This window comes from Rhinoderma darwinii, chromosome 1 (genome assembly GCF_050947455.1).
Source record: "Rhinoderma darwinii isolate aRhiDar2 chromosome 1, aRhiDar2.hap1, whole genome shotgun sequence".
NCBI lineage: Eukaryota > Metazoa > Chordata > Amphibia > Anura > Rhinodermatidae > Rhinoderma > Rhinoderma darwinii.
Genome location: NC_134687.1, coordinates 641,113,092 through 641,133,615, shown reverse-complemented (window position 1 = coordinate 641,133,615; position 20,524 = coordinate 641,113,092). Strand labels below are relative to the sequence as shown.

The 20,524-nt window shown below is 44.2% G+C and overlaps 1 protein-coding gene across 1 annotated transcript in view; it reads right to left on the bottom strand.

Moving 5' to 3' along the window:
* LOC142662128 (uncharacterized) overlaps positions 1–20,524 on the bottom strand; it is a 63,536-nt gene that overhangs the window by 29,229 nt on the left and 13,783 nt on the right. Inside the window, exons 6-9 of the mRNA XM_075840138.1 lie at positions 14,186–14,283; positions 12,990–13,068; positions 12,777–12,874; positions 12,496–12,610 (exon numbers count right to left, since the gene is read on the bottom strand). Of these exons, the coding sequence (XP_075696253.1) occupies positions 12,496–12,610; positions 12,777–12,874; positions 12,990–13,068; positions 14,186–14,283 (390 nt within the window). The remainder of the gene's footprint in view (positions 1–12,495; positions 12,611–12,776; positions 12,875–12,989; positions 13,069–14,185; positions 14,284–20,524) is intronic.

The window sequence follows — 20,524 nt, the reverse complement described above, 5'->3', positions numbered from 1 at the left end:
TCCGTTAGACCTCCAAACATCTCATCCTGGATGGTATGTGGTTGGTCTACTTCGGGAATATCCATGGTTTCCCATATTGCCTGAATTAGGGTATGTTCACACGTAGTCAACAAAAACGTCTGAAAATCCAGAGCTGTTTTCAAGGGAAAACAGACCCTGCTTTTCAGACGTTTTTTTACCAACTCGCATTTTTCGCGGCGTTTTCACTCCGTTTTCGCGGCGTTTTTTACGTCCGTTTTTGGAGCTGTTTTCATTGGAGTCTATAAGAAAACAGCTCCAAAAACGTCCAAAGAAGTGTCCTGCACTTCTTTTGACGAGGCTGTATTTTTACGCGTCGTCGTTTGACAGCTGTCAAACCACGATGCGTAAATAACAGGTCGTCTGCACAGTACGTCGGCAAACCCATTCAAATGAATGGGCAGATGTTTGCCGACGTATTTGAGACGTATTTCCAGACGTAAAACGAGGCAAAATACGCCTCGTATACGTCTGAAATTTGGCCGTGTGAACATACCCTCAAGGTATCAGACATCTCGGAAGAGAAGACATTTTTTTTTCTCTTGCGTGGATGAAGTTGAAGGCAAGAGTTCCTCTCCTTCTTCTAACTCACCCTCCGATAGGTAATAACACTCCTGCTCCGAGTCAGACCCCTGAGAAGGAGGACAATATTTTTAATCCTCTTTAATCCGTGGTCTTTTGCCCGGGAGTGTGAGGGAGTTTCTTAAGGAGGGGCGAGGGAGTCTACTGACTGACTCACTTCTTCACGAATCATAGCCCTAAGTTCAGACATAAACGTTGGTTGTTCCTCTTAGTATTTTTGCAATACAATCCTGACACAATTGTTTCCTATGTGACGCTGGCAATTTTTTTGCACAAGTCGCACATTTTTTAACCTTCTTTTTATCTGTTTTTGTCTCTGAGAGGAATCTTTATCCTAGAGAAAACAGAAGGTAGGTAAAGTATGGTGTGCATACATAAGGAGTCATAACCCTTACCCCAAGGGTGAGACTCACGTGACCCTGGGACATATCTGGAGTTCCGTCAGGACGAGGAAGTTCCATACCGCGACAGGTAACTGGCAATGTAATATGCAATCCACAAAATCAATCCAAGTTAGGGGTATCAGCTCTAACTACATACCTGTGCGTGTCCCTTTAAATGCGGGCGTTTTGAATTTCCCGCCTTCCAAGATGGCCGCGGACCGGAAGCAGCCCGACGTCATTTCCGGTCGGCTATTCATTGAGGTGCAGCCGCTCATAGCCGGCGACTGAGGCTTGCTATGCGGCGCAGCGAGGATACCCTGCCGGTGCGTCCAAACCTATGGAGCTGCCGGTCCCCGCCTGGTCACGCGGCCAGGCCGAAGCCTGCTTGGGAATCCCGAACCCCACACACTACCGGAACCCTGCCTAGGATTCCTCCGGTAGGTGTCTTAGGTTGGGAGCTAAGGGACCTCTCGTTTAGAGGGGTGTTAGCCTAGGCTTTAGGGGGAAGAGAAGGGGGAGTGCACGGACCCCCCGATCTTGCCCCCTGCCCGAGTTTTTTTTCCCCTGCGGTAACACAGGAGCGACGTAGGGACATGAAGAACACTGGCAAGTGGGTGGTGGGAGGGGCATTTTAACCTCTCTGTCTTCCTGTCCCTACAGAGGTCAATAGGGCAACCTCCTGTGGTGCTGTCATGAGGGATGTACTGGAAAAAAGAAATAAAAAAGACCAAAAAAAACCTGCGTCAAATTACCACAGATGCTGATAACTAATCAGAAGTCTGTGGCTGCAGGGTGCATACAGGTAGATGGTGCAAATTTATTATTGAAAAAAATAAAAATAAATTACTGGACCAAAAATTGAGCACAGATGCCGATCAATGATGACGGTCACTGATCAGCACTCGGCGGTCGCAGGACACACACAGGTAATTGGTGTGGGTGAAAAAAAGGGAAAAAAAAAAACCTGTGTGAAAAAAAAAACACATATGCGGATAAGTGATGGCGGTCACTAACCAGAACTTTGTGGCCGCAGGGCACACACAGGGAGACGGTGCCAATACAAAAAAAAAAATCCTGTGCCCAAAATTTTGCACTAATGCTATCCAGTGATGGCGGTCATTGATCAGCGTTCATTGGGCACAGCATTCGGACAGGGACAAGGGCAGGCCCAAAAAAATCTGTCTGATCACAAAAAATAGACTGCTGGTGATCAGACAGGGCTCGCTTATTTTTTACAGTAGTGCGGATCGCACTACAAATCCCAGCAAAGCTACAGCAGTCTCTCATCCGCTCTGCACGCTGCCTGAAACTGGAATGGCGGCGTGCAGAGCGGTGTCGGTAATCATAACACCCGCCGGCGCTCTGATTGGTCGGTCATTACAGAGCGCTCCCAGAGGTGGAATCACTGCCACCTCCCTAAATTACATTGGTGGTGACGGGTGCTGTCTTAGACAGCACCAATCACCGCCGTCTAACTGTGCCCTGTAACTCCAGGGCAATTTAAAAAAAAATGCCTGCAAATGGCCTGTCAGAATTGGCCGACCAATAGCAGCGATCGCCGATGCAGGGGGGCCGAAACGGCACCCTGGGCGTGTAGTACAGGTGGCCTGCTGTCTTTACTTTGTCACGGTGCAATTAGCACCGGTGACCGCTTTCCACTGCGCAGTACCTATGCGCGCTTTTCAGGAAGCACTTCCCGACAGCGCCGTATATATACAGCGGATGTCGGGAAGGGGTTAAGTGTTGAGATTATTTGTTTTATTTTTTGTTGTTGACGTATGTTAATATTTGTTGTGGTATGAATATGTACTGTATACAGGGGTTGTAATTACAAATCAATTTGCCCTCGGGGAAAAATAAAGTTTTTATCTATCAATTAAGGCATTTATCAAGGGGTGTAGTGAGCATTTTGACCCCACAGGTGTTTTCCAGAAATGAATGCGCTTCAGATGGTACAAAGTGAAAATTGACATTTTTCCACAAATATTCCATTTCAGAGTCCAAAATGTTGTGCCCAGCTTGCGCCACTAGAGACACATACCCCAAAAATTGTTAAAAGGGTTCTCACAGTTATGGCAACACCATATATGTGGAACTAAACTGCTGTAGGGGCACACTGTAGGGCTCAGTATACAGGCAGCGTCATTTGGCACCTAGATTTTGCTTGGTAGTAGTTCTGTATGGGGTATTACTGGTGTTTCTGCTTATAATGTGGGGGCATGTGTAAACTGTGAGGAGTACATCAAGGTATATGTAAGATGTGAGAAGGACATCAGAGCATATGCAATCTGTGAGTAGTACATCAGGATATATGTAAGATGTGAGGAGAACATCAGGGTATATGTAATCTGTGAGGAGTACATCAGGGTATATGTAAGATGTGAGGAGTACATCAGGGTATATGTAATCTGTGCGGAGTACATCAGGGTATATGTAATATGTGAGGAGTACATTAGGGTATATGTAATCTGTGAGGAGTACATCAGGGTATATGTAATCTGTGAGGAGTACATCAGGGTATATGTAATCTGTGAGGAGTACATCAGGGTATATGTAATCTGTGAGGAGTACATCAGGGTATATGTAATATGTGAGGATTACATCAGGATATATGTAATCTGTGAGGAGTACATCAGGGTATATGTAATATGTGAGGGGTACATCAGGGTATATGTAATCTGTGAGGAGTACATCAGGGTATATGTAATATGTGAGGAGTACATCAGGATATATGTAATCTGTGAGGAGTACATTAGGTTATATGTAATCTGTGAGGAGTACATCAGGATATATGTAATATGTGAGGAGTACATCAGGATATAAGTAATATGTGAGGAGTACATCAGGGTATATGTAATATGTGAGGAGTACATCAGGGTATATGTAATATGTGAGGAGTACATCAGGATATATGTAATATGTGTGGAGTACATCAGGGTATATGTAATCTGTGAGGAGTACATCAGGGTATATGTAATATGTGAGGAGTACATCAGGGTATATGTAATATGTGAGGAGTACATCGGGATATATGTAATCTGTGAGGAGTACATCGGGATATATGTAATCTGTGAGGAGTACATGAGGGTATATGTAAAATGTGAGGAGTACATCAGGGTATATGTAATCTGTGAGGAGTACATCAGGATATATGTAATCTGGGAGGAGTACATCAGGATATATGTAATCTGTGAGGAGTACATCAGGGTATATGTAATCTGTGAGGAGTACATCAGGGTATATGTAATCTGTGAGGAGTACATGAGGGTATATGTAAAATGTGAGGAGTACATCAGGGTATATGTAATCTGTGAGGAGTACATCAGGGTATATGTAATCTGGGAGGAGTACATCAGGATATATGTAATCTGTGAGGAGTACATCAGGGTATATGTAAAATGTGAGGAGTACATCAGGGTATATGTAAGCTGTGCGGAGTACATCAGGATATATGTAATCTGTGAGGAGTACATCAGGGTATATGTAATATGTGAGGAGTACATCAGGATATATGTAATATGTGAGGAGTACATCAGGGTATATGTAAAATGTGAGGAGTACATCAGGGTATATGTAATCTGTGAGGAGTACATCAGGGTATATGTAATCTGTGAGGAGTACATCAGGATATATGTAATCTGTGAGGAGTATATCAGGGTATATGTAATATGTGAGGAGTACATCAGGGTATATGTAAGATGTGAGGAGTACATCAGGATATATGTAATATGTGAGGAGTACATCAGGGTATATGTAAAATGTGAGGAGTACATCAGGGTATATGTAATATGTGAGGAGTACATCAGGGTATATGTAATATGTGAGGAGTACATCAGGGTATATGTAATATGTGAGGAGTACATCAGGGTATATGTAAGCTGTGAGGAGTACATCAGGGTATATGTAAGATGTGAGGAGTACATCAGGGTATATGTAATATGTGAGGAGTACATCAGGGTATATGTAATATGTGAGGAGTACATCAAGGTATATGTAATCTGTGAGGAGTACATGAGGGTATATGTAAAATGTGAGGAGTACATCAGGGTATATGTAATCTGTGAGGAGTACATCAGGGTATATGTAAGCTGTGAGGAGTACATCAGGGTATATGTAAGATGTGAGGAGTACATCAGGGTATATGTAATCTGTGAGGAGTACATCAGGGCATAATAATGGGGTAAATAAAAAAATTCTCCATAGATGTGTGTTACGCTGTGAAGCAATCCTTTATGCACAGCCCAGTGTCACACTGATAAATGGCGTCCTTTCTTATGACCCTTTTACTTTGCACCTTTGTACTTTGGGGAATTTTGCTGGGAAAGTGTTGTCCTGGAATAATACGGGTGCATCCAGATATGTTTGAGCCCTTCTCTTCCTGGTGCCCAAATATTAGAGCCCTGATAATCACCTCCAGAAACAGAAGGAAAGTGCCCCTCGGCCTGACCATCTGCATATTTTTTCATCCTCAACTAATGGGAGCCATAACTTTTTAATTTTTTCATAGACCTAGTGGTTTGAGGGATTTTTATGAATCTCATTTTGGGGTACATGCAGCTTTTTAAACACTTTTTATGAATTTTTTTTTAGGCAAACTGATCAAAAAACAGCTTTTTTTAATGCGGCATTCACTCTTCTGTATAAATCACGTTAACTTTATTCCGCATGTTAATTGTACTTTATTGATTGAGAAGAAAAAAATAGCGATTCTGGCATTTTAATTTTTTATTTTTTTTACGCTATTCACCATGCGATTTAAATAATGTTATATTGTAATAATTCAGAGTTTTACAGATGCGGTGATACAAATTTTATTTATTTTTCAAATTACTTTGGAGGAAAAGGTTTTTTTTATCTTTTGTACACCACTTAAGATTTATTTAACTATTTTTAACACTTTTTTATTAGTCCCTGCAGGGGATTTGAACCAGCGATCATCAGACATACTAATGTTATTGCAGTGTATTGTCATGTTTACAGGCTCCTGCTGTCCCTGACAAAATCTGATGCTAAGCCTAGTGCATGACCGGAATCATAGATCACCTTGTAGAGAACTTCTATGTGCAGTCAGAGCTCCCTCAGGTCCTGCACTATGTATAACACATTGTCTGAAGCGTTACTGTAATGTAGAACTAAGGAGGAACCTCACCTTAACAAACCTCCCAGACTTCCGGTTCCGGCGCTGGGGATGCAGGACGCGAGTGACTGAGCTCCCGCTCCCGTCCAGCCTGTAAGCTCGCAATAGTCGCTACGGCGACGATAATCAGCGGGGAAGTCACCAGCCTTGCACACGGCAACATCATCGGTGGTGCCTGTATGGACAGGTACCTCCTCAGAAGCGCGCAGAAGCCAGCCATGGAGGAATCAGCCGCGGCCGTGGTAAAGGGAGGTAAGATGGCGGCGCTTCCCGCCACTGCGACCCTGCTATACACACAGGAAGATGAGCTGCAGCACCATCAGTCCCAGCTTTCAAGCCCGGCAGAGCATGTACTGTCCGCTCTTCCAGTAGCCATTGACTATGTAACCCTGGCCCGTGAAGTAGCCAAACAGATAGCGCCAGACCTGCAAAAGGCGCTGGAAAAAACGGTGCAAGATTCTCTAAACCGCGTGCATGCGGAGCTGGCACAAGTCACTATCAGAGCTGATGAGTTAGAACAGCGTATGACGCTGCTGGGAGGATGAAAATGAACGCCTGCAATCCAAACTCAAAGGGGTGCTGTCTGTTACTGCGCAGTTGGGGGACAAGGTGGAGGATCTGGAAAACCGCTCCAGGAGGAGCAACCTGCGACTGGTGGGGCTGAAAGAAGCGGTGATATCTGCTGATTTGCAGCGAGTGTGTGAGAGGACATTGCCGGAAGCCTTAGGTCTCCCCCGTCCCTGCCGGGTGGAGAGGGCGCATAGAGTGGGGCCGGACCCCAGAAACCTCCCAGCAACAGCTGACCATAATTCACATCGTCCCAGACAAGTGATCTTCAAACTGTTGGATTACAATGACAAGGTGGCACTCATGAAAGCTTTCCGCAGCAGATCGCGTCCTTTGGAAATAATGGGCATGAAAGTGCTACTATTTGAGGATTTCTCGGCGGAGGTTGCAAAACGAAGGCGGGCTTTCAGCAAGATCTGCACCGCGCTGTTCCAAGCGAGAATACGCTTTAGCCTGCAGTACCCAGCCACCCTGCGGGTGTTTCAAGAGAACGGGCGGAACAAGGTTTTCACCACTCCACAGGAAGCGGAGGACGCACTTGCGGAGCTTTGTGGGAACAGATCACAGCAAGAGGAGCGTCACAGTCCAGTACATAGTCCGCAGCGCAAGTCAAGAGAAGACAAAAGGAACCGGCTAAATATGGAGCGTACCTGGGCAGAAGCCTTAATGTCCACACCTGGAAGATCCCGGGGGGGTCGAGCCGGAAATAGAGGGGACTCTCCGAAGCCGCAGAGGCGAACACGGGACCGCACCCGATCCACGTCTCCTGATTGACGGACGAAGTCCTTTTTGGCGCATTTTATTTAAGCTGATGTGATTTTGGGGACGCTGTAGACCAATTGCAGATTCCGACCAGATACAGATAAGTTTACAGATAATCTGAAAGTTATTGAGGGGGATATTTTGCGGTCTTATAGTTGACCTATTGTTACAATGTTACAATGTTATCAAGGTTGAAGTATATGCATTCTGATATTTCCCTGCTTTTTCAATGCAAGATATTTGTGAGGGAGTTAGATCAGGATCTGAGATTGTCCCTGGTGGGCGGGATTGAACGGGAGTTATACAATGCCTCCCCCACGCAAGGGATTAGTGTTATCTGTTACAATGGCAGACTGAGGGACATTGTGGTAGGAGATAGGGGCACGGAGGTAGGGAAACCTTGAAGCGAAGCAAGGTTCATAGGGAAATGTGAGGATGCAATCCTAACGGACTCCAGGCTGTTAAAGTAATGATAAGGGAAGGTACATAAGGGTGCGCAGGCGACAAAGAGGTACTGAGGGGGCAAGGGCAGGTGTTACTTCCTCATGGAAGGAGCCATATAGGCAGGCTGGGGGGGGGGGGAGGGGGAGGGAGGGGCGCGTTCTGGCATAACAGAAAAAAGTGAAGTCACATACACCAGTAGGTAGGGACTGCTAGCCCTTGCCGCAGGTGATTTTATGATTTTGTTAGGTAAGGGATGGTTGGCCTTGTTGGTTCTGGCTTACAAGCCAGGGTTTGGTTATGATGTTAATGATAATGTTAATGTTTGTACATGGCTCTTGGGAAAAGACGGATCTGACTCCCTGGACTCCACACGACTTTTAGGCACTTTAGCTCATCTTAAACACGGTCCAATAACATGAAAATAGTTTCTTGGAACGTTAAAGGGCTGAGATCCCCACAGAAACGGACCAAACTTTTAAGGCACATGAAACGATTGCATCCTGATGTGGCCCTATTGCAGGAAACTCACCTAACCGAGCCGGAGTTTAAGTATTTGCAAAAGTTCTGGGTGGGTCAGGTTTTTGGCTCGTCGGCAAGGGAGGGTAAGGCGGGAGTTATAATTCTGGTACATAAAAACTTTGCGTTTACGCTGGTGTCCCAGGAGCGGGATGATGAGGGCCGTTGGATCCATCTAGTGATGGAGCATGAAGGGGAAACCATCAGTATTCATAATGTGTATGGCCCAAATACGGTTAACACTGGTTTTTTTGGTCACTTGGAAACCCAACTCCAGCAGGATCGCACTAGGTTTTTGATTTTAGGGGGAGACCTTAACACTGTAAGGTCTTCAGAGGAGGATAGGAGCGCAGGGACTAGTTCGCAGAGAAATAGAGATAAGATCTTGCCCGACTTTTTAAGACACACGGCCCTAATAGATGCGTGGAGGAGTCTACACCCAGATGCGTGGGAATATACACATTTCTCTCATGTTCATCAGTCATGGTCGCGTATTGATTATTTGTTAGTTAGTGACGCAATGGCGCGACGTTTACGTGAAGCGGCAATTGAAGATTTAGTTATTTCGGACCATGCTCCGGTTACCATTACCTTGGCCGACACAGTAGCTAGAGGAACGGATTTTATCTGGAGGTTTCCCGCTTTTCTGGCAAAGGATGAGGGCTTTACACAGAAGCTTAAGGGGTGGTGGATGGAATTCGATGGGGATAATGTAGCGCATCGTTCGGAACCGTCATTGTATTGGCGTACAGCCAAGGCGGTAATAAGAGGGAAAATCATGCAGTATATGTCTAATCTTAAACGTAAGACGACCGAAGGATACAAGGCAGCGAGCGACAGATTACGGCGTGCGTACACAGCATTCCTACATTCGCCATCAATGCTATTGGGGGAGGAATGGAAGGAAGCCAAGCGACAGTTTGATCAATGGTTAGACAAAAGAGAGAGTATTTACCGGTCCCAATTTGATGCTGATTTAATGCGTTTCGGCAATAAGGCGGGCAAATTATTAGCGCGGTTAGCAAAGGGGAGGTATGCACCGGCACATATTTCAACACTTAAAGAATCAAACGGAACTCCTACCTCGGACCCAAAAAAAATCAATACCATATTAAGTAAATATTACCAAGCCCTTTACTCAGAAACACCCATAGATCTCCAAAAAGGGAGGGAATTTTTGGAGAAGGTGAAGTTGCCAGGGCTCACCCAGGAGCAGAATGGCCATTTGAGCGCGGAGATTACACTAGAGGAAGTTTGGAGCGCCATTAAAACATTATCTAACGGAAAGGCCCCGGGTCCGGATGGATTCACAGGGGAGTTTTTCAAATCTCTGAGAGAAGAAATCAGCCCTACCTTGGTGGCATATTATAATACTTTACTAGGAACGGGGGCTTTACCAGCAGAGGCCAAAGTAGCGCATATAAAGGTGTTACCCAAGAAGGGGAAGAATCCTCTTGACCCGGGGTCGTACCGCCCCATCTCGCTGATAGATCAAGATCAGAAATTGCTCACAAAAATTTTGGCCAATCGACTGGCTATGTATCTACCCATACTGGTGGGAAAATCTCAGGTAGGCTTTGTAAAGGGCAGGGCTGCAGTGACAAATTTACGCAAGGTATTGACGGTGCTAGAAACAGTCAGGCACGATCCCCAGCCAGGTACCAGGCCGGCACTTTTAGCGCTAGACGCAGAGAAAGCCTTTGATAACATACAATGGGAATGGCTGGGGATGGTGCTAGACAAAATGAACATTCAGGTAGATTTCCGGGTCTTCCTGAAGGGAGTCTACACTAGCCCGCAAGCACGCGTTCATTCCTCGGGGTTCCTATCAGATCCCTTCCAATTACATAAAGGAACACGACAGGGTTGCCCCTTGTCGCCCCTGCTATTCAATCTAGCACTGGAACCTATGGCCAGATTCTTGGAGGAATCGGATATGTTCAGAGGCATTCAAGTGGGATCTTGTGCAGTGAAATTAGCCCTGTTCGCTGATGATGTCATACTTTTTATGTCAAACCCTCAGGAGCATTTAGGGAAGGTTTTTCAATTTTTGCAGGAATTTGGGCAATGCTCGGGATACAAAGTCAATATAGCTAAGAGCGAACTGCTGGAGTTGGGCAGGCCATTGCCAAAGACCTTTTGGCAATCCTTGGGTTGCGGGATATCACCGGTCGAACACTGCATTACCTATCTGGGTATCAAAATAGGGAGGGTACCAGACACTCTGTATGGCTTAAATTATCCCCCGTTAATTAAAAAAATACAAGCGGAACTCACTAGATGGGGCCAATTGCCGTTGTCCCTCTTGGGAAGATGTCATCTGATCAAGATGGTTAGTTTTCCTAGATTGCTATACCCCTTTCAAACGCTACCTCTCTTATTGAAGCATGTGGATGTCTCGAAATTGACGGCTTCATTCACTAAATTTATATGGGCAGGAAAAAGGCCACGCATAGCACTCACCAAGTTCATGATGGGCAAACAAGAAGGGGGTGTGAACTTTCCGAATGTCAGGGGTTATAACGTGGTCTGTCTTATGCGTCATGTAGTAGATTGGCTTCATGAAACAAGTAATTATTCCAATTTAGATCTGGAAGGGGAGTATGCTTCACCCTGGAACCTGAAAGCTTTGTTACATTGTAGAATCGCTTCTCTTCCGTGCCGTCTCAAAACCTCCATTGTATTGAGAGATACAGTTCTAGCTTGGAAAGTGGTACGTAAGCAGTTTGGGTTACCCCACCTGTTATCGAAGTATATGCCGTTGAGCGGTCATCCGGAGTTTTTACCGGGAATGGACAAGGGGGACGGAATTGCCTCATGGGGGAGGGTAGGCATTGGTAGCGCAGGGGATCTTATGCATACAGAGGAAAAGAGGTGGTTAACTGGGGAGGAAATCACCGCTAAACTCAGACCCATAGTAGATAGAGTCAATTTTTTGCAAGTACTTCAGGTACGAACATTTTGTACCTCCAGGCTTAGGGATTTGAGTAAGGAAGCTACTACGCACACTCTGGATGAGGTCATAGGTCCAACAACTGGGCGGGCGACCATTTCAGGAATGTATAGAGCATTGAGAGAGGGTTTTGTTCGTCCGCAATTAAGGATTAGTTTTAAAAGCTGGGAACGGTGGACTCAGGATCCAGATATAGGAGAGACCATACTGGGGGGTTGGGAGACGGTACGGAAGAGTGTGATAAATGAGAGCTGGAGGGAAACCTATTTCAAGTTGATGCATGCAGCTATATATGGCTTTAATATCTTGCCCTCACAATCTTTCCCTGATCGCATTACAAGTTGTCCCAAGTGCAATACACCACTGACGAATTTGTGGCATGGAGTGTGGGGGTGTGTACATACGAAACGATTTTGGGGGATGGTACAGAAATATATTAAGGACTATTGGAAAACGAATCTCCCAATGACGCCTCAAGCGCTACTATTCCATCAGACGCGGCCGCCGGAGGAAGAGGGTGCTCGAGGAGTAAGATCACCTCCCGTGTTGGTGCACACGATTCTACTGGTAGCTTTGAGATGCCTCCTGAGTCACTGGTTAGAGGCAGACATGCCGGGGTTAGAATTGATTGTGTCACGGCTGAAACAGTTATTGGTTCTTGAGAGGGTGGAGGTGGAAAGGCGGAAGGAAACGGGAACCAAGAAGCTATTTGATAAGTGGCAAGTATTTATAGAAACGCAATGTACAACAGCCGAAATAGCGGAAATTGTTAGGCCTTTCCAGTACACAAAGTGGTACTGCACGCAGCTCTTGGCAGGCGTTTTAGGGAGGATGCAACTGTGAGCCAGCTGGGGGAGAAAGGATGAGTGGAAACTCATTGATGATCTAGGTGGTGTTGGAGTTGGGGGAGTCATGTTTGTTTGGTCCATCCGAAGATCGACAATTATGCCATGTTTCTATGTTTATATGTTATGTTGAATTTAATTTAAAAGTTAATCCCATGACAGTTGAGTGCTGCGCACTCATGATGTAACTCTTACGTGAAATGTTTGTAAGAAAATGTGAAAACTGACAATAAAAAGGATATTTAAAACAAACCTCCCAATTCACTTTCTAAATTCATTATTACTTACCTGTGGTAACACCTCCTGGAATTTCCTCCTCCACTTCACTGTTACACGGTTGATCGTCCCTCATCCGCTCTTCTGCTGCTTCATCCTCCACTTTAATATTAGTCAGATCTTCCCCCTGATTTTACATATGTAACAAATCAGTACAATACAGCAGAGACTGCGAAGAATCTAACAGACCAACATAAGAAACCACCAAAATCTATGACCACATCTATGACCGCAGAACCAAAAAGCTCCACACCCCCCTATAGAGAACTGGTATAGGGCTCAACTTCATCTACCTGATGATTCTCTGGGACATTGTGATTTTCCTCTGGACAGTCCTGGGAATACAGGGGACTGGGACATCTCTCTGGTGGATTTCTCTGACTCGATCCATCTGTAGGAAACACAGTGACGGAAAAGATTGTTTACATGTTATGATGAGAGTAGTATCTAGGTGACCCTCAATACAGGTTTGTCTTTACAACTAATGAAAGTCTCCCGCTCCTTACACTGCTGATCAGCCATTACATCCGTCTCCTCTTCTGCTTCATCTTTAACCTCAACCTTAATATCAATCAGGTTTTCACCCTAAACAGACGAGAAAAAAAAAATTTAAAATGAACTTGGGTTCAATTACTTTATAGCAGAGGTATAGCTAGGATCTCCAGTACCGGGGGCAAAAATTCAGTTTGCCCCCAACTTCTTTCCCCCATCTCCTTCCCCCTCGCCATGTTTGCTTTCTCTACCAATCAATCAATGAGGTGTAATTTTTTTTAATGTAACTCAAGCATAAACCCATTTGTATATTTTACTAGTTCTATAAAGGGAGTTACAATAACAATAAATTAAAAGAAAATAAATTAAAGAGGTAAGTGCCCGACTACAACAGATTGTATAACGGAGGGATAGTGCCACCCCCCCTTGTAGAAACTGCCACACAGCCCTCCTTGTAGATACGGCCACACAGCCACCCTTGTAGATACTGCCACACAGCCCCCATTGTAGATACTGCCACACAGCCACCCTTGTAGATACTGCCATACAGCCCCCCTTGTAGATACTGCCATACAGCCCCCCTTGTAGATACTGCCACACCCCTGCCTTGTAAATACTGCCACACCCCTGCCTTGTAGATACTGCCACATATCCACCCTTGTAGATAATGCTATAAAAACAGCCCCTCCTTGTAGATACTGCCACACACCCCCTAGGAGAACGTGCCAAAACACATTCCAATGTAGATAGTGCCTTACCCCCCCCCCCCCCCTGTAGATAGTGCCACACACACCCCCTTGTAGATAAAGCCACACAGCCCCCCATTGGCTGTGGATTCCACTCCAGGAGGAGTCCCTGATGTCACTGTCCATATATGAACAGGGGTATCAGGGGCTCCCTTTAGGAGCGGAATACCCGGCCAGAGCATCGGCAACTCTCAGGCCGGGGAGTCCGCTCCAGGAGGAGTGAATGGCAGAGCAGGAATAATATTCAATTGTATCTGCGTCTTGAGGACGCAGATACAATTGAATATGGCAGTTGTGGGACAAGTCTCTGTAAATTTTGGACCGCCCCGGCAAATTCATGATGGTTACCAACTATGCACGGCATGGCGCCCCCTACCTTGTGTCCTATTTTCACCCGGGGCACATGCCCCGCCTGCTCCCCCCCAGCTTTATAATCATATTTTGATGAGTTTAGCGCCATCTACCTGATGATTCTCTGGGACATTGTCATTTTCCTCTGGACAGTCCTGGGAATACAGAGGACTGGGACATCTCTCTGGTGGATTTCTCCTCCTCAATCCATCTGTAGGAAACACACAGTGACTGAATACATGACTACTGTATATCCGTCTATATATCAGACACTTCTCTAATCACCTTCAATTCTGTTTATTTAATCAAAGTCTAAAGGGCGCATACTATGATTTGCAGATACAGTTGAAAGTGGTCTGGTGCAGAGGACATTTATGAAGAGCTCCCTACCAACTACAAAAAAAGTGCCCTGGCACGCCACGGAATAATGACATCTCTGCTTATTAGGGCATTCTAAATTTCAAGAGAGGGAGCCCACAGTGAAGACACATCTTTTATTAGTCACACAAAGTACTTCTATTAAGGAAAAAAACGACTCCAAATTTTCTCTCCACAAGGGATGGGAAACCACTGAGGTGTTGGAGGAAGCTCTACGGTTTTATTACACCAAGTTTCCTTTTACCTGGTGCGGTTATGAAGAATGGGGAAATAAAAATATATGATTACATTTAGTTAACTGGTTTTCAGTGAGACCATGACAGCACCAGGAGATTGCCTCCCTCATGGACAGGAAATAGAAGCTCTAAAAAGAGTGGGAACACCCCCATCCTTCTCTGTAGAAAGATTCATGGACCTATCAGGACAAATACGTCAATATTTTTTTTTTTAAATGAAGCCGAGCCACACTACCCTCCTCAATATATACAATAATCAGCCATAACATTAAAACCACTGAGAGATGAAGTAAAGAACATAGACGATGATGCCGGTCAAGGGAGGAGAGAATTGGCAGCAAATGAACAGTTTTTAACACGTTCACGACTGCCATATGGCAATATACATTCTAACTGCGGATGCCCCGTGCAGTTAGCACGTAAATAGACGTTTGCAGAGTGCATCTGGGTTTAATGAGTGCAGAAGCTGCTTCAGCAGGAGTAACTTGCACTTATCTATGTTTCGGCTCTCTTTACAAGTGCCGCACCACTTTGACAGTTTCATAAAACATACGTGGTTTCTTTTTTATGAAGCTAAAGCTACAAGTGCAGCGCAGCTCACAATAAAGAAGTCTGCAGTTATCTCTCTGCCTGTGTGCTCGATATCTGGGCAGATAAGGTACTAAAAGTTTTGTTTTAAATTTATCGTCTTCTCTCTCCTGGAGAGTGAAGAAGGCTAACTGTTAAAGAGCTGCAACAGTTTGTATATATACAAACACACCGCATTACAAATTATGCAAATGTTATTTTTCGCTGATTTTCCTAAATAGTCGATGCAAATGACGGTCAGTATAATCTTCAAGCCATCAACAGTTGGAGTATAATGCAAATTTTATTGAACAAATCTCGTAATGATAACAGATTTTTTTTTAGAAGTAAATTATTATGCACAACAGAGATCAAAACATTTTAAAGGTTGTAAAGAAAACTAAAATGGTAATTTGTTGAATTTGCAGCATCAGGAGGTCATATTTACAGAAATCAAAAGCGCTTTCAATAAAAAAAAACGTAACAGGCCAAGTAACATGTTAACATAGGACCCCTCCTCTGATATCACCTTCACAATTCTTGCATCCATTGAATTTGTGAGTATTTGGACAGTTTCTGCTTGAATATCTTTGCAGGATGTCAGAATAGCCTCCCAGAGCTTCTGTTTTGATGTGAACTGCCTCCCACCCTCAGATATTTTGCTTGAGGATGCTCCAAAGATTCTCAATAGGGTTGTGGTCAGGGGAACATGGGGGCCACACCATGAGTTTCTCTCCTTTTATACACATAGCAGCCAATGACACAGAGGAATTCTTTACAGCATGAGATGGTGCATTGTCATGCACGAAGCTAATTTTGCTACGGAAGGCACGGTTCTTCTTTTTGTACCACGGAAGAAAGTGGTCAGTCATAAACTCTACGTACTTTGCAGGTCATTTTCACACCGTCAGGGACCCTAAAGGGGCCTACTAGCTCTCTCCCCATGATTCCAGCCCAAAAGATGACTCCGCCACTTCCTTGCTGACGTCGCAGCCTTGTTGGGACATGGTGGCCATTCACCAACCATCCACTACTCCATCCATCTGGACCATCCAGGGTTGCACGGCACTCATCAGTAAACAAAACGGTTTGAAAATTAGTCTTCATGTATTTCTGAGCCCACTGCAACCGTTTCTGCTTGTGAGCATTGTTTAGGGGTGGCCGAATAATAGCTTTATGCACACTTGCAAACCTCTGGAGGATCCTACACCTTGAGGTTCGCGGAACTCCAGAGGCACCAGCGGCTTCAAATACCTGTTTGCTGCTTTGCAATGGCATTTTAGCAGCTGATCTACTAATCCTATTGTCTGGCAGAAACCTTCCTCATTATGCCTTTATTTGAACGAACCCGTCTGTGCTCTGAATCAGCCACAAATCTTTTCACAGTACGATGATCACGCTTAAGTTTTCTTGAAATATCCAAGGTTTTCATACCTTGTCCAAGGTATTGCACTATGTCACGCTTTTTGGCAGCAGAGAGATCCTTTTTCTTTCCCATATTGCTTGAAACCTGTGGCCTGCTTAATAATGTGGAACGTCCTTCTTAAGTAGTTTTCCTTTGATTGGGCACACCTGGCAAATTAATTATCACAGGTGTCTGAGATTGATTACAATGATCCAAAGAGCCCTAAGGCTGGGTTCACACGAGCATGTTCGGTCTGTAAAGGACGGAGCGTATTTCGGCCGCAAGTCCCGGACTGAACACAGTGCAGGGAGCCGGGCTCCTGGCATCATAGTTATGTACGACGCTAGGAGTCCCTGCCTCGCTGCCGGACAACTGTCCCATACTGAAAACATGATTACAGTACGGGACAGTTGTCCCGCAGCGAGGCAGGGAATCCTAGCATCGTACATAACTATGATGCCAGGAGCCCGGCTCCCTGCAGTGTTTTCGGTCCGGGGCTTGAGGCCGAAATACGTTCGTCCTTTACGGACCGAACATGCTCGTGTGAACCCAGCCTTAGACACATTACCATCCATGAGTTTAATTGAAAAACTAATAATTAAATGTTTATGACACTTAAATCCAATGTGCATAATAATTTGGAACACGGTATATATATATATATATATATATATATTTTACACACACACACACACACACACATTAAAAAAAATACAAAAGTGTTTTTTGTCACATTTTTTGTGATTTGTCTGCTCATAATAAAAATGTAAAACATGGAATTAAACTAATCTAGAAGATGAAAGCCTCATAAGTCTTGGAAAAAACGAAGTAAAGATAGTTAGGATATTCAAAGCAGTTGCAAAGATATCATTTAAAGAAGTGCATATCAGAAATGGAAAATTTGACCTGGGCACAAGTGTATCAATGAGCCTTGGTCATAAAAGGGTTAAAGTTGATGTGCTGGAAACATGGACAAGCATAAGTATCTGAGTGACTTTGACAAGGGCCAAATTGTGATGGGTAGACGACTGGGTCAGAGCATCTCCAAAATGGAAGGTCTTGTGGGGTGTTCCTAGTATGCAGTGGTTAGTATGTATCAAAAGTGGTCCAGGGACGGAAAACCGGTGTCAGGGTCATTGATGTGGGTGGGGAACAAAGTCCAGCTGTCTGGTCCGATCCAACAGCAGAACTACTGGAGAACAAACTGTTCAAAAACATAATGCTGGCTATGATAGAAAGGTGTCTGTACACAGGGGTCACATCCACCGTGCACACTGCAGGCTCTATTGTCTCTGTTCCTGAGGTTATTCATGGAGCAAGATCAAGTCAAGCCTATCCTACTTCCGATCCCCCGAGGCGGTGAAGCACAGTATTGCAAGGATTGTGTTTGCCCAGGCAAGCTGCAGTGAGAACTGTTTTACTTACATCATGCCATGTAGTGCCATCTGCCACCCATCAGCTTCCATTGTAAAAAAAAAAAACATATGTTTAGAGTATATGTTTTTTACTGGACTCTACGAGATGGAATGGAATAGTGTCGTTTACTATGATATTCTATACAGTATTTTGCTGTATACTGACGTATATCAGCCTGACAAAGGCCAAAAAGATGGTACAGTGAGATACCTCACGTAATGGTTCAAGGTATGGTCATAAGATTTCTGATATACAAATATATTCAAATAATCTTATGGGCCAGTAACAGATGAGTATCAACTACGAAAAATTATGATGGCAATGTATACTGTAGATAATACAATAATGGCAGTAGATGAGAAGATTTTCTCTGTTTTTACTAAACCTTTTTTTATTAAGAGTGATAGAATAATGAGAGGAGGGAAATGTAGGAGAACTTCACTATGGAATGGCCACTTTGTCCATTTTTCCTGAATTTTGAATAATTAAATTTACTTCAGAATTATAATTGGATTTTTGGATTAGAATATTTTGCTTTCTCATCACATTTAATCTTGGGCTGAGCTTTTGTTGTATAATATCCGTGTTTGGCTCTAACGCACTGAAGATAATGGGGCCACAACTTCTTGTTATCTTTAGTTTCAGACATTGAATATAAAACATATGATTTATTGGCTTTTAATAATGAACCGATGTCATTTAATGTTGTACTACTTAAAGGCTATGTACACCTTTAAATTATATTAATTTTATTGTTCATTTGGTTCCTAAATGTAAAATGAAGCAACTTTCTAAATATTCTTCATTAAAAATGTCCTACCATTTGGTTGCTGTAGAGTCTATATAACTCCTGTAGGCAGCTGGTCTCCTTCAAATTGTAACTCAAATCCGTCACTCCACTGCTCCTGACGGCTGACTCAACCGCTCCCGCTCTCCCCCTCCCTTTTGTCAGTGTTAGAGATAGAAGATGGGGGGGGGGCGGTTATTCATAGCAGCTCCGAGTATAGAGAATGCATCTTGATAGCCTGTGCGCTCTCCTCCCTATCTTCGCTATGATACGAACAGCTTGTGTGATATGCCCTCCCTGATCACACATTAATCTAGGGATGTCACGATACCAGAATTTGGACTTGGGTACCGATAGTTCGTTTAGCATTGCGATTTCGATACCAAAACGATACTTTGCCAACAGTAATAAAAAAATAAAAACAAAAAGTTCTTCCATTTTCTGATGTGAGGCGCGATGATGAATTTTGAATGTGCCTCACATTAATAGTAATTAACCCCATCATGTTTCTCAGTCATAATGGGTTAATGTGTAAGGTACATGATGGGGTTAATTACTATTAATGTGAGGCACATGGAGGTTAAATTCATCACACCTCGCGCCTCACAATAATAAGTGACAGAAAGCAGTTTTTATCTTATTTTTTTTACAGCGTACACATCATAAATGATGCAAAAAAATTGTTGTGCAGGTTATTACGGCCGCGCCAATACCGATTATGTGTATATTTTATGTATTGAGACTTATTTTAATGTTTATTGTAAAAAAGGTGTATGAGTATTTTTTTAAATTTAATATTACTTTATGTTTTTACTTTATTTTTAAACTTTAATGTAGTGGCATATATTTATATGCCAGTACATTAGCCTGTGTACTAATAGTACACAGGCAGCTGTTAGGACATACCTATGTATGCCCTAACAACAGGAAATATGGTAAGATAGCCCTGGGGTCCTTCAATGGACCCTGGGCTGTCTGCCCATACATGGTATGTCCCTCAATCGCGTCACAGGAATTTCGGTGATGCGATCCAAGAGGCATCCCCTCTTCTTGAATGCTGCAGTCAGCTTTGATCGCAGCATTCAGGGGAATAGCGGAGGAGATGAGAGGCTTCTCTGATCTACGCCGTTATAGAGCGGGGCTGCGGTTGTGTAATACAGTCATTGCCCCGCTCCTGACAAGTGCGCGTGCGGTCAGCATGAGGTGATGCGATCGGCGCTGCACTCATTAGTGCAGCGCTGGCCGCATCACATCATCCTCACAGCGCACACTTGTCAGGACTCAGGAGCAGGGTAATGGCTTATCACACAGCCGAAGCCACGCTCCCATACATTCATGTGTTACTATACTTAGCTGTGCGGCCGCACAGCTAAGTATCGAAATACATGAAATAACGGTATCGAACCGTTTGGGGATGCACAGTATCGAAACCGTATCGAAGTTTCGATGCATTGTGCATCCCTACAATGACCTTGTCTGTACAACCCTCCCCCCTCTGCTGCTATCTCTAACACTGAAAGAAGGGAGGGAGGGGGGGGGAGAGAGCAGTTAAGTCAGTCATTAGGAGTAGTGCACTGACGGATTTGAGTTAGAATTTGCAGGAGACCAACGTCTACAAGAGTTACACAAACTCTACAGCAGCCAAATGGTAGGAAATTTTAAT